The 14,679-nt window shown below is 38.8% G+C and overlaps 1 protein-coding gene and 1 long non-coding RNA gene across 2 annotated transcripts in view; one reads left to right on the top strand and one right to left on the bottom strand.

Moving 5' to 3' along the window:
* CENPF (centromere protein F) overlaps nt 1-10,456 on the top strand; it is a 58,415-nt gene extending 47,959 nt beyond the window's left edge. Inside the window, exons 15-17 of the mRNA XM_079107723.1 lie at nt 801-1,277; nt 2,816-2,994; nt 6,363-10,456. Coding sequence (XP_078963849.1) covers nt 801-1,277; nt 2,816-2,994; nt 6,363-6,566 — 860 coding nt within the window. The 3' untranslated portion in view covers nt 6,567-10,456. The remainder of the gene's footprint in view (nt 1-800; nt 1,278-2,815; nt 2,995-6,362) is intronic.
* LOC306641860 overlaps nt 1-14,679 on the bottom strand; it is a 479,070-nt gene that overhangs the window by 265,560 nt on the left and 198,831 nt on the right. The window lies entirely within an intron of this gene.

Here is a 14,679-nt window from a genome sequence, read left to right as displayed (position 1 = left end):
CTCAGGTTTGCCTAAAGGGAAAACGTGGGGAGCTGTATTTTGGAATATGCTGGCAGAATTAAAAAAGCAAAGAAATGGTAACTTTCCTTATCACTTTTCTCCACTTAGCTCCCAGTGCAGCCCGCCCCCTGTGTGGGTGGATGGTGGCAAGCTTGTGTAGTGTGCCTGGGACTGCAGCAGGGGGGGCCAGCAGCACTCTTTCCTCTCAGGAAATGATCTGGGTGGGAGCAGGTTGAAGTTTCAGGGAGATTTTTTTAATGGTTTTAATGCCACCCATGGCAGCTTTAGGTTGTCTAAGGCTTCCACCTTAAATAGTTGCTCCACACTCTTGTCCCCCAGGCCCTATATTACCTCCAAATGGTTTCAGAGCCTTTTTGGACTTCCCTGGTCACTGGTCCCTACTGTCTCTCAAAGCCATGTAGTGGAGACTTATGTTCATTCACTCACCGAAGAAAAAATGGATGAGAAAAGAGCTGCTAATAAAAGAAAATTAATTTCCACTCACATAATTAGCTTTATATGTGAAATTTTAACAGGTTGGCTGAAATAGGAGTTTGAGATTTTGTTGAATTTTATTTAAGCATTTCCAAAAAGAACATGCTAAGATTCTGCTAAAATATGTACCTGATGTGATTCTTCCCAAGTAGGATTTGTTTGAACTCTTAGAACACTAATAGACAAATCTCCCTAAATCTTCTAAAAAATTCAAATAATAGGCCTAAAATTATCCACTTCTCAATGCCCAATGTTGACTGGGTTGGCATCAAATTACATGTGATATATCACCTTATTTTGGACAGGTAATGTTGCGGAAGCTAATGTGGATGAATTAGTGACTGAGCTCAAAGAACTGAAAGAAACTCTTGAAGAAAAAACCAAGGAGGCAGATGAATACTTGGATAAGTACTGCTCCCTGCTCATAAGCCATGAAAATCTGGAGAAGGCGAAAGAGATGTTAGAAACACAAGTTGCTCGTCTAAGTTCGCAGGAATCTAAACGTGATCTCCGAAGTTCTCCTTTGCTGAATTCATCTGTTCCAGGACCATCTCCAGTCTCTTCTGTTAGTGAAAAGAAGTTATCATCTGGCCAGAACAAAGGTTCAGGCAAGCGGCAAAGGTCCAGTGGGATTTGGGAGAACAGTGGAGGACTGACACCTTCCACCCCGGAGACATTTCCTAAAAAAATTAGAAAAACCGGCAAAGGTGGCGTTCAGCCTGCTGAGGATGAAGAAGAGACTGAATATGAGCCAGAGGGACTTCCTGAAGTTGTAAAGAAAGGTATGCATAATTTTTTTAAAAAATTATAGGGTCGGGAGTGTAGCTGGGTGGTGAGAGTGTATGCTTAGCTTGTGTAGTCTCTAGCACCACAACTAAGACAAACAAAACAACACAACAACTAAAATTATATATATTATATGTATATATTATATATTATATATTATATATATTTGATATATATAATATATATTTATTTGAAAAATTCACATATAAAAAAGTTAGAGGTATTAGATCATTATGCAGCAATCCTACCTGGTCTTTAGAAACCACTCTTGAATTGGTAAGGTATATATCTTCCTTTCTGTCATGAGAGAATGAGTAGGATTAATTATTCATGGCATACTACCTAAAGAATTGGTAGCTTTGAAAAATGACTGTCAAAATCCTGTTATTTCTTTGTGGACAAATCTGCAAATCAAGGACGCCCTCAAGCTTTCTTTCCTTGAGTTGGGTCAAACCCTGATAGTGTGTGAGCTGAATAATGGGCCCAGTGACACTGGCCACCCAGACTGGAACCACTGAACACATTTTTTTTTTAAACCAAGTGTGGCCCAGGGATGTGGGGCTGGTCTAGAAACTGCCTATTATTAGTTCATTACAAAAAAAAAAACAAAAAAAACCAAAAAACCAACTAAACAAAAAAAAAAAACAGAATTGAAAGTAAGAGTTTAGAAATTTTCATAGCAGTTTGATAATTGTTATAACATTGAAGCACATAGACTTTTTCTATTGATTCAGTCTTATTTTATTAGACAAAAATATCACTCCAGAGCAGATTGACATTTTGCCTCATCTCTTCCTATCCCCCACTAAAAAAGAAAATCAAGATGGATCCTTTGCCATAGATGGTTTGAGAAACATTGTTCTGAGTAACTAGCCACCATATAGGTAGCTGTCTCTTTTTGATAGGTGATATTTATTTGTAAAGGCTTAGCAATGATCACTGCTAGCTAGCCCTGAAGAGCGTTGTGGAGTGTGACATGCTTTTAGTGGCTTTGGGATTGCTCTTCACTCTTCTGTCTGAAAGTCATGTCAGTTCCTTCTAGAAGAAGATACCCTGAGGGAGTGTGAAGTCCCTCTCAGGAAGTCCAGTATGTCCTACCTGTGTGGACGTGGCTGTGTGAAGTTGCTGTTACCATTTTACATTCCCCCCTTTAAACAAGAACTGGCCATTAAATTTTTTCTTTTCCATGTTACCCTCTTTTTTTTCTCCAATCCATATTTTTTTAATAAGGCCTGTTAGTGTCCTTCAGATCTTAGAAAAAGAAGCAGAATTTTTTTTTTCCTATGTAATGCTATTGTACCCCTCTTTTTCCATTGTGGTCTTTTATGTTTCTAATAAAAGATAATATAAATTATTCATTCAATTTGATAACCCTTAGAATAACTATTAAATTTACTACATTGTCTCTATGACTAAAAGAAGGTAGCTTTTGTACTTACCTTTATTTTTGTTAAAACTTTGCCCAATGAATGTCATTTCCAGCCTATATAGTATTGGATCTAGCAGTGTTGACAGTTAGCTTTTTTGGCCGTAGGGTTTGCTGACATCCCAACAGGAAAGACTAGCCCATATGTCCTGCGGAGAACAACCATGGCGACTAGGACCAGTCCTCGCCTTGCTGCACAGAAGTTAGCCCTGTCACCCTTAAGTCTGGGCAAAGAAAATCTTGCAGAATCCTCCAAACCAACAGCTGGTGGCAGCAGATCACAAAAGGTAAACTACTGTGAACATCCATCTCCTATCTCTGATCCAGAAATTGCAGTGGTATCTGGGGCAGGGTTGGACTCTGCATCCTTTCAAGTCTGACCTTTCTTCCTAATGTGGTATAGATAAGTCAGCAGTGAGCAAGCCCCAGGATAAGCATTACAGTGTCCTGCAGCATGATCTCATTCTCCACCCAACAGATCACTTATAAATAGTTCACTGGGAAATGGCATTGTTTTGTGAAACCTTGCTGGACTTGTAGTAAAGTTTCAAGCATGACTGCTAAAGGATTCAAAGATAAGTTTTGCTTCTGGCCATGGGTATTGCCCATTGTTTGTTTCATACTTTTTACTCTCACTCATCTGCCCCCAGCTACTGATTGTTTGTGGCTTTTATTCTTTATTTTCTACAGAAAGCACTATTTTAGTAGCTATCCAAGAAAAGAGCTCTGTTTATGGATTTCTCTGTTGTGATTATTGAAGATAGGGCAGGAACTTTGTGACCTCTGTGTTACTGTAGGTACCTTATAAGCAGCCCAGAAAATGCTACTTGAAGTATAGAGATTATTTATTTAAGAGATCTTTATTCCTAATACTACATACATTCCAGCAGCTGCTGTTTCTGTATGCAGAAGTCAGGATGAGTCAGGTTTGGGTTCCTGGTATAGACCGTAGGACATTTCCTGGATAGTTGACTAGGAGCCACCCTTTTTACCCCCAGTGGAAAACAATATCCATTCCTGTTCGTCTGATACTTATGGAGAGCAAAAGAAGTATTTGGCTCCCTTGAAACAGAAAACCGTGGCACTTTGCTAGTCCTCTGTACTTCCATTATCTTAAGGCAGTTCCCTTTCTTGCTCTGTTTGCTTGATGTCTGTCTTCTGATTTACAGAGTGAGTAGGTAGCTGATTATGTCTGTGGTTTACCTGTGTCTTTGTGTCTAATGAGAAGTCTGACAGTGAACAAATATTTGTTGAATGAATAGAGCTGTGAATGTGTCATGAAGTGACCAAAGTAATAGATGTTTGTAAAGACATTTTAGGAAATCATTTTATGAAATCAGCTTGTGTTGCTTTCCCCCCTTCTTTCATGAGGAATTGATGGTAAAAGCTGTTTGCATGTGGTGTTCAGATTTATTGTCTAGGAAAAAGCACTTTGCACACTAGGGGGCCTGCTCTCTACACTGTTATTGAGTCTGCTGCTCCAGAGTAGTAACCATGGTTTCCTACAGATTTGTGTTCTGTGCATTAGCTATGCAATTCAGTAGGCACCAGCAGTCATGAATTGCTAAGCAATGTTGTGCACTTTGGAGATGAGTGGTGGGGGATCCTCTTGAGAGGAGTGTATAGGAGACTTCATGATTAGATTCAGCCTTTTCAAAACCTAGCCTAGTAATTTTCAATTTAATTCAGCATTTTCCGAGTTGCCCGGTAAACTTGCCTCATCTGTTAATCATATTTCATTGTTTAGTTTTAAAAATATAGAACAAGGTATTCTCTTCAAAATCACTTGCTTAGACACCCAAGATTATGAGCTTTCCCCTAAGGTGACTGACTGAGTTTTGAGAGAAACAATTCTCTCTTACACTGAGCAACATCTGATAAGTTTAAAGGAGGAAAAGGGGTAAAATGCAGCTTATGTGTAGATCATTCTCTGGTTGCTATTTCTTGGGGATGGATAAGTCCAGGAGCTCCCAGTTTCCTGGGGCAAGGAAGCTGGTGATGGTAGACTTGATCTCCTTACTGTGGACTTGGTGTTCGGTTCCAGAGGACCAGCCCTATGTTATAAGCCCATTATGGACAGTGGTGGTGCTGGCAGTGTTTTAACGGGGACCTTGCATGGTTTTCTGCCAGTGAAGTTTGTCTTCACTGAGACATGCACATCTTCACTCTCTCCCCACTGTGGCTGCCATCCTTGGTAAGATGATTGGGGTATGGATACAGTATCTGGTTATGGATCATTCTGAGGCTAACTAACCAATGTGAGGTTCAAATCTGTAGTTTAAACTGAATAGAGAGTATAATGTCTTTGATTAAGTGTCAGAGAAATAGGATCTGGAGGGCAGAAGTCAAGGAGTATACTTGAGGCATTTAATTGGGGATTAAGAAAACGTCTTACTGATTAAATTCATTGTTTCCTATACATTTTCTTTCTTAGGTGACCCTAAAGATTTGACATTCCTATAATTCGATGTATTCAAGGGAAAAACTTATCTTTGATATTACTATTTCCCTCTCTCTCTCTCTCTTTTAAAGATAATACCAATAAAACCCTATTTTTTTCCATTTAACTTTTCATGGATGGTAATTTTCCACTCAATCCTGGTCCTTCATTGCTGCACATGATCTGAGACAGAAGCAAGCTTTCCAGCGGTTTGACTTGTTGGCCAGATTCTCTGTGTTTTCCGTAATGAAAAGTATTTAACTGCCTTTTAAAGTTACATACTTCCTATGGAAAGAATATAAAAGGGAAAATAATTTCCATTCTCTTTTCTTCTTGCTTCAGAAGGGGGTCCCTGGAAGTCGTTCACTCGGGGAGCGTTTGTCACATCATGATTTTCCAACATCTGTGCTGACCACCTGTTGGCTTCCTCTTTTTCTTTTAAAGATATCCTTACTTGGAGCTTCTACTCTTGCCTTTAACTCAGTTGAAGTTTTTTATACTTCCTTTGTCTTGCTCCTCTGTTTTCTGACTCCTTTTTTTTTTTTTTCACTACTAGATAAATCTCAATAAATCTTGACTCACCAGCTTTCCCACCCTCGTCTCATATTTTTTAGGATACTTCCTTTTCTTAAAAGGCAGGGCCTCTTGAAAGAGAGAGCATCAGATAGCTGTCCTATATATCTGGCTATAATTAAAATCCAGCGGTGAGACAAAAAACAACATAAGGAGCCCAATTAAAATATCTATATATGAGGAATAGGTCCTGGGTCTTCTAAATGTTGTAAATAGAGCATCTACCTATGAAGTTAGTATTACTCATTTGGATTATACTTATTTTAAATGGCTGCAGGGATTCAGTTGGGACAAATGGAGGCAGGTTTTTGTCCTCACTTAGGAGTTTATTAAACATTTCCCAAGTAGTGGAGCATATTGTGGGCAGTAGAGATACAGAGGTAAGAAAGATAGTCTTTGCCTTCTGAGAGTTTAAATTCTCCCTTGGGAACAAGCTTCTGGCCATCATCAGGAAAGATGGATGACTTGTTATAAGGTCATGTCTGATGTCTTTACTACTCTGTTAGGTGAAGCCTATTCTTAGGGAAGAAAATATTAAAATAATATACAACTCATAAGCTTGGTGACATAGTGCTTACTGTATTTTTCATGTTATATACATGTGATTGTGATTTTAGTCTCTAACAAAGGTGTGTGTTGCAGGTCAAGGTTGCTCAACAGAGCCCAGGGAATTCAGGCACTGCCTTCCAAGAGCCCACCTCGAAATCACTCTCTGGCAATCATCTTTCTGAAAGAAGCTCACCTGCCAGCCCAAGAGAGGGCCTGAGAGTCACTCGAGGCCGTCCTGCCCAGAGCCCAGGTGCAGCACCGGAGCCCAGGAGTAGTGAGAACTGCAGGGTCCAATGAAGCGCCTCAAGGGTTTGGACCCCTTGACAATGGCAGTAGCTGAACAGATGATACTGTCTATAGGGATTTTTCTTTAGTCAGGGTGTACTCTGTCAGTGGGGAGCAAACCATTCCTTATCATCTGATATATTGTCCTCTTTAGATCTCCATATGTAAGTACCAGAGAAATTTGGAAGCACTGATCACCTGGTCATCATTGACAGTGTAACATATCTACTGTAATGTAAATAGTGCTGTGTAAAGTGTTTTGGCAATCTTAAAATTTAATGGCAAGCATCAAAACAGCCTCCATTTGTATGTACATTTTATACCTCAAAAAAACAAATGCAAAACACATTTTATACTTTCCATTGACAACTCACAGGAAAATGTAAAATTTTGCTTTATACTCTTTACATGTGTTAGGCATAAAATAGTTTTAAAGATCGAGTTTCTGTGAGCTTCGTAAAATGAAAGAAAACCATGTCATATGTTTCTAAGGAAAACATGTACATATGTACATGTGGATATGTTCATCCCTGTTGCTGTGTTTTATAAATCATTGCTCATACAGCCTGTACATACAAGTATGGGGGGGACTGGGGAGACGTGTGTGCTTATTTCTTAATCTGGTTGTAGGCTTCTTAGAGGTGTACCTTATCATGCTTTCTGTCATTCTGCTTTCTTCATATTAAAGACCATTATTGTTCTTTGGTATGCATTGTCACATCTGGTTTTGTATTAAAATATGGCCTTTTCCCTTTCTGATTAAAAAGACTATCTTTGTGTTTTGTAAAAGTGAGTCATTCCTAAATATAAAGATATTATGAATGTTGGCACCATTTCTTGTTAACTACAACAGCCTCTTATGAAAGTAAAATATTTGGAAAAAATGATATAGATCTTTTTTAAAAAATTATTTATTTTTTTTTACAGATTGCATTTTGACTCATTGTACACAAATGGGGTACATCATTTCGTTTCTGTGGTTGCACATGATGTAGATTCATACCATTCATGTAATCACACATGTACATAGGGTAATGATGTCTGTCTCGGAGTGAGGGAAGAATGGAGGAACTTTAGATTATGTAGAGGGAAATGAGGTGGGGGTATGAAAAATATTGGAATGATATAGATCTTTGAGCACAGGATTCTAGTATATTTAGTGAACATATTTAGGTACATTAAAGGACATGAGTTACAGAATCAGTCATAAGGATTGTATGAAAATGTCTAGCCCAGTGCCTATTACATTAGGTATACCCATTAAATCACATCAGCAAGGATACAAATATATAATAGTTTCCAGCTCCACTTATTGATGATAGTATTTTGAAAATATGCATGTGTTATGAGCCATTTCAAATCAAAAAACATTTGAATAAACCTTTGTGTCCTTGAATCAGGGTAAAAAAGTTTTTCAGGACATGATTTAGTAAAAGATAATTTATTCTTGACTCTCAGTTCAGATTGACGGTCAAACCTTGACAAAAAACATCATTTTATATTTTAAAATTGCCCTTTGCAAACCAGCCTCTATTGTTGGATAATGCTTCAATAATATTAAGTGACTTAATATTCATCTGCTGAAAGTGATATCCTACTTTCCTCTTGTTTCTTTAGTTGCTCAGAGTTGTGGTCTGGTACAAAATCCTTAATCATAAATCATCCCAAGGCTGCCATGTGCTCAAGGGCACAGCCCCGAATAGACATGGCTGGGATCAGGCCATCAGCTTTACTGGCTGTCTCTAGTGACTGGAAGATTCCACTCAGTTTGCCCTGGGCAGTTTCTTGGGTCCTTGAATGCATTTTCATCTTTTCTTAGGTTTGCCATAGCACCTGCTTTCTTTATGTTACAAGAATACTTCTGTAATTGACAGTAATAGGTTTGCTCCTAGGTGAGTACAAAGCCCATAAGCACAACCTGGAGATAAAAGAATAAAGAAGTTTATTACTTGTAGCAAATGGGGGAGTGCTAGTGGTAATTCTCAAAGCAGCGCCTCCAGCCCCAAAGAAAGCAAGGGGTTCTTAATGGAGAAACATACACATTGAAGTGGGAAAGACTCATCATCACATGTAGAAGCAGCACATTCCTGAGCATGCTCAGTTCCAGGTCATGCTTCTTCATACAGGGCATTTTTGACCCAGAAGTTCCCCTGGGTCAAAAATTTTAGCATTATAGTGAACAAAGTTTAAGTCCCCTAGAAGAGGGGCTGGGTCACTTAAGGTGGTTTAAATCAATTCCTGCATTCTCTGATGGGTCTTATTTGAAACAACTTGGAAAATCAACTGTCATTTAAAGGGTCAGCAACTCTTGCCCTCAAGGAGCTTGCACCTTAAAGTGCCTGCCTCACAGCTACCATTTCCATTTTTATCATCATAGAGAATTGTTAGAATTTAAAAAATGGACAGCAGGTCGTTCAGTATTCTTTTCCTCAAGCGGCAGTATGTGTTGTATTGAGAGCTGAGCTGCGTATGGGTTGAACAATAAATGTATTACAACCCCAGCTCTCAAGTACCTTATAAACTGGTTGAGTCACAAATAAGATCCTAGCAGACAAACATGGTGAAATGTCCCAAGTCCAGAGACCTGGGAATCTGATTCTCATTTGTACAATGAGGGTCTTGGTTGAAAGAATACTTTTCCCTTGAACATTCTACAAGAACTGAAATGGCCCTTTGTGTTGTTGTCAGTTGTTGGGAGTACGAAGAAATGGCATCTTCAATAAGAAGGGAAATAAAACCCACCATTGAAACGTAGCCTGATTTCTTAAGAGTTGCCTCACACTCCTTCTTCAAGATTTGTACTTTTTCTCATTGGATCCCAATTTATTTGTTTTATTTGAACTGTCAAATTTTTGGATGTTTGAGTTGACGGAAAGAGGTCAGGGCACATATTCCCCAACTGGAAGGGAACACCTGCTCCGCTTCTCTACTGGCTTGCTGGCTTGAGTCTGCAAAAGGCTTCCAAGTACTCTGAAGGGTGGTTCAGCATGTGGATTGTTATTTTAGAATTTCAAAGTTCTTCCAAACATTTGGGCTGTGGCAATACATCATGAAAGAAATTGAAGTAGAAGACAAACTGATCAATTCTTGCAGGACATAGGTTTTATTGCACCACAGTTAGAAGCTGAGCTCATCACTGGCATGTTTTCATAGTTCTCTTGTGGTCCAGCAGGGAGATGCAATTATTTCTTGAAGAGGATACTGCTTGAAATAGGTACCTGCTAGCTGGTAGTTGAGTCTGCCATCTCCCACCTCTATTGGGATAAGCTGCCTTTCCTTTGGAGGAACAGGCTTTATGCCAAGTTTGCTGGCCAGAACCCTGGCCACTAAGGCTCTCATCCATCCCTAGGCACAGCTGTGTCTCTCCTGCCACTACTCACCTGAACTATGGATCAACGACTGAATGCTATGTGGGGGGTTATATATGTTTCACAGGGTGTTTTCAAAGGTTTGCTCAAACCTGATACCTTTGTGAGACAGACATTAGAATCTCCATTTTATAGGCTGAGATTAAGTGAAGCTTAGAATTTGGGTAGAATTTGTTTAATAATTACAATGTATTTTGCAACAACCTTGCAAAGTGAAGATCATCAATATGAGTTGAAGTATTTGCCTGGGAAGCCGCAGAGATGAGTTTCAATCCCTTTTGTTTGTCATTGTGCCACTCTAGAGGCATGCTGTTCCTGGTTAATTCTGATAGTAGATATTCAGGTGACATAAGTAGCTTTTCTATTGCCTATGTGCAATGGAGGCATCCCTAAGTCTTGGATGATTGCATCTAACTTGTGCTACCTTATATTGAATTTTCAAAATATAAAATGAGACTAGTTATGCGTTTCAAACCCAAAATTGTAACTATTAACTGCATTGTTACTTAATAAAGCATTGTACTTAAATAAAGTAAATCTTTTTAGAGAGTCTTTTGGAAATCTTTAAAATCTAAATATTTGCAAGGCTCTGATTACAAAAGTTTAGTGTAATGTTGACTTTACAAGTGAAAGGTGTGAGAAAACTTGGGATTCCTTATGACCTTGAGCAAATTACTTACAATGTGTGCCTCCATTAACTCTGGTGAAGTAGCATGTAACAACACCTTTTGGAGTTCTTTTGATGATTAAGTTAATTGGATAGTACTTAGCTATACTTATGATATTGTACTCAATAAAATGTTGGTCATACTGTATGCATGGACAATTTAAAAAATATTTCATCTTAAAATTTTTAGATAAATCTGTTCAACCTACATAAAGCACTAATTTCAGATTGTCCTATAAAATTTCTCAGCTCAATACCACTAATGCTTATTTTGCAACTAAATTTAATCACTTCAGATTTGTGCATATGATTCTTTTACTGATCATGCAAAGGAACCACATACTGTTTTTTCGTTTTCATCTGTTTAACTTATTAAAAATACCCAAAGAAAATAATTATTGCAATTTTGCTTACAAAATTGACTTGTGTTTGTGCACCTGAAGTTCCACTAAAAAAGTGGTTATTTGGAACTCAGAATACATTTCCTTACATTACAAATTGTGCCTAAATTCAAGCCCAGAAAACCAATTTAGGTCATAGTATGTCAAAATGGCAATTAGGTTCATTTCAACTATACAAAACCTCCATTCATAGCGGTTTTTTTCTCTAGAAAAACATATTTTAAGAGAGAGATTGTCCAAAGTTTATTTTTCTATCCTTTAACTATTTTTCCAGTGTTTCCCACTCTTTTCTGCTTTTGTGCTAACAGACAGAAAGTGTCTAGCGGTCTCAGGACAGAGACATGCTCCTGTCTGGGACAGCAGCTGTTCCCAGTCTGAAAGGAAAAGTGGTGACTTTATGTTGGTTCTGATGCTGCAGACAAAAGCAGCTGTATAATGTTGGTATGTTTGTGTGTGTAAATTTAAATGGTTCCATTGGTGTTTTAGAAAATCACAAGGCAGCACACATATCCCCAAACTTTGTACATTTCTGCTCACTTGCAAACTTCAATTCCAGCCCACAAAATTCCCACCAACCCTTGTCCATTCAGGGATTAACAGATGAATAGGTTACTGCATTTAGTCCTCTCTCTTCTAGGGTGTCTTGCAGATGACCAGAGGATAATGTGTAAAAAATACTCTATTTGCTGAGCTGAATCCTTGTGGTTCAAATGCTTTATCTCTTTGATATTAAATAATCCTGCTAAGTGAGCCCTATTTTGTCACTCAAGAAGAGACCCAAACAGGTTAAATTTGTGTCAAAACACAACTGAGGGTTGTAGTCTTGACCTTCCAGTCCAAAGCTCTTCAGAGATAACCATATGCCTCTCTGTCAGCTAAGAGGCTGACCACGAGCCTGGAGGGTTCCTTTTAGAATTTCATTCTGAATCCAGTGGGAAATTTCCTTCTGTTATGAACTAAGACAATTTCACTAAGGAAAATGTATTTTACTTCATTTACTCTTTTGCTATAGTTTTTTGATTTTCAGTCAAAATCACCCTGTTATAAGAACAGGGAGATTTATATCTGCTTTTTTTTTTTTTTTCTCCATCAGTACTTATTATGCATGGGGGTCGGGGGTGGGAAAATCCCCAGTTATGTACTTTCTAGTAAGACTTGGGGATATTCCTGAGTTTGAAATGTGAACAGATCCTTTGGTGTTGAAGTCACAGCTGTGTTATCTAACAGCATTTGCTGGCCGTGTGCCCACTCCCTCCTGCTAGACCTTATCTCCTTGGGCAGTCCATGTGAGGGGGTTATTTGTCCTGATTACCATCTGTTTGTTGTTTTTGTGGTCATCCTTGTGGACTTAGGCCAGTGGAGGGTCATGAAGGTGTCTTGCTTTGTTCCCTCTGTTACTTATGCGCAGCCTACATGTATACCTACACAGTGGCCTGGGGTGATTTGCCTGGGACATGTTCAGATTCATTAACAGGTATGATGAGTGTGGGGACCATTTTCCTCCTGAAGTGACCAAGACTTGGTTTGACCAGATAGGTGAACTACCTCTTGGCTCTGCCCAACTTGTGTGTTCAGAGTTTGGAGAGCAAATGTATGAAACCATCAGAGGCTCTCCATGTGGAAATACCAGATGTTCCTGGATTTGTATGTAACCTATTTTCATGGCAGGACTAATAAATGGAGGGTGCCCATCATTCCTAGAATTCAAAACAAATTCTCATTGAGAAAATTTACTGCAAATCCCACCTACCAATCTGTTGTTATGAAAACCAGAAGCCCAAATTAGCATCCTAAATCTTGTTCCAATATGTATGACAAAATTAGATTCTTTTCCCCCTTGAGTTTGTCATATACTCATTTAAGAAGAGAATATTGGTTGGTTTGGAAATCTCATGCTGATTCCCCAAATGTGGTGTAGATTGTAGTTAATGAAGAGAGATTATTTAAACCAAGTTTAGCCATGTTTTAATTCTCTGTAGACAGAATATAGTTTGTTGGTGTGGCAGAGATGGTGATTACCTATTCAACTGTCACTTTTATTTTCTTGTCACAAAAGCCTCACTTTTATTCAAATGCTGGGCAGCAATCTGCTTGGTGAATATAGACCCATTGCCAGGGAGAGAAAGATAATTAGGATTAGTCAATTTCAGTCATCCCATTCTTTTTTATTGGTGATTGGTTATAAGGACCACTCTGAAATAACCAATTTTGAGACCAAAAATGAGGTATTTTCAACACACTGAGGCTGCCAAATCAGAAAGATGGGAAGTGACTGGGTCCTTGATAACTCTATTAAACTTCAGATCCAGTCTTGGACTTCTCGTTATGTTAGAAAATTTAAAAGTATGTGTAATTTAATTTATTTTTGGTATTGAGGATTGAACTCAGAGGTACTTAACCACTGAGCCACATCCCCAGCCCTTTTTAATTTTTTAAAGTTTGAGGCATGGTCTTACTAAGCTACTTAGGGACTCACTAAGTTGCTGAGGCTGGTTTTGAACTTATGATCCTCCTGCCTTAGCCTCCAGAGCCTCTGGGATTACATGTGTGTAAAGCGGCTTCCAGTAGAAAATTCTGTTATTTCATTCAAGAGCTTCCTGATACAATTGGAAAGCCTCTTTTCAGATATGTCAGTCAACACCCATTCTTTTTATACTTTCTGGAGTCTGGCTGCTACAGAATGAAGCCCAGTTGCTTAACAACCCTCCTTTCCTGAGGTATGTTATCAAAAGCAACCAATGTACAGGGCACTTGTCTGAAACTTAATTTTAGCCTTGAAATGGACTGAGTTGTGACCAAGTGTGGTGATGTACGCCTGTAATACCAGTGACTTGGGAGAGTGAGGCGGGAGGATGGAGAGTTCAAAGCCAACCTCACCAAAAGTGAGACTCAAAGCAACTCAGTGAGATCCTGTCTTTAAATAAAATACAAAATAGGACTGGGGTGTGGTTCAGTGGTCAAGAGCCCCTGAGTTCAATCCCCTGTACCCTCCCCATCCCCCCCCAAAAGAAAGAAATGGATGGAGTTGCATAGAGGAATGCATGAAGAAAGCATATAATTTTTTTTTTTCTTTTCTGTGGTCCTGTTGATTGAATCCAGGGCCTCCCACAGCTAGGCAAGTGTTCTACCACTGAGTTACACCCCCAGCCCTTTTTAAAAATTTCATTTTGAGACAAGGTTCCTAAGTTGCGGAGTCTGGCTTGGAACTCGTGATCCTCCTGCCTCAGCCTCTTGAGTAGCTGAAATTATTGGTGAGAACCATTGCATCTTCTGACTCTTGATTCAAATCTTTAAAGTGATTCATTACTCTACATATTGTGATTTTTTCCAAGCATCACATAGTTTAATTTAGAGTCACCAAAGATCCCAAATCAAATGACTTTGGGGGTGCCCATAACTTCTATTACAGCAATATGGTTTAATGATCTAGGTTTACTTTATCACTTTGAAGGTGAAGAAATTTGAGATCCTGAGGGAAATAATTTTCTCCACACAACCCACTGTGTTCCAGAACTGACATTCCAGGAGCTCAGAATGGTGCTTTAAAAAATATAGAGCTTGGGGTGTCAGTCAATAGGAGTTATTTGTAGCTTTTTTTTTTTTTTTTTCCCTAGAAGTGATCTTTCATGGCACTGATGGGGTGACAGGTCTGGACCATGCAAGGGAACTGGATCTGGAGTTCCATGTAA

This window comes from Sciurus vulgaris, assembly GCF_902686455.1.
Source record: "Sciurus vulgaris genome assembly, chromosome: 12".
Classification (NCBI taxonomy): Eukaryota; Metazoa; Chordata; class Mammalia; order Rodentia; family Sciuridae; genus Sciurus; species Sciurus vulgaris.
The sequence above is the reverse complement of the archived record's forward strand: the minus strand, read 5'-3'. Positions and strand labels throughout refer to the sequence as shown.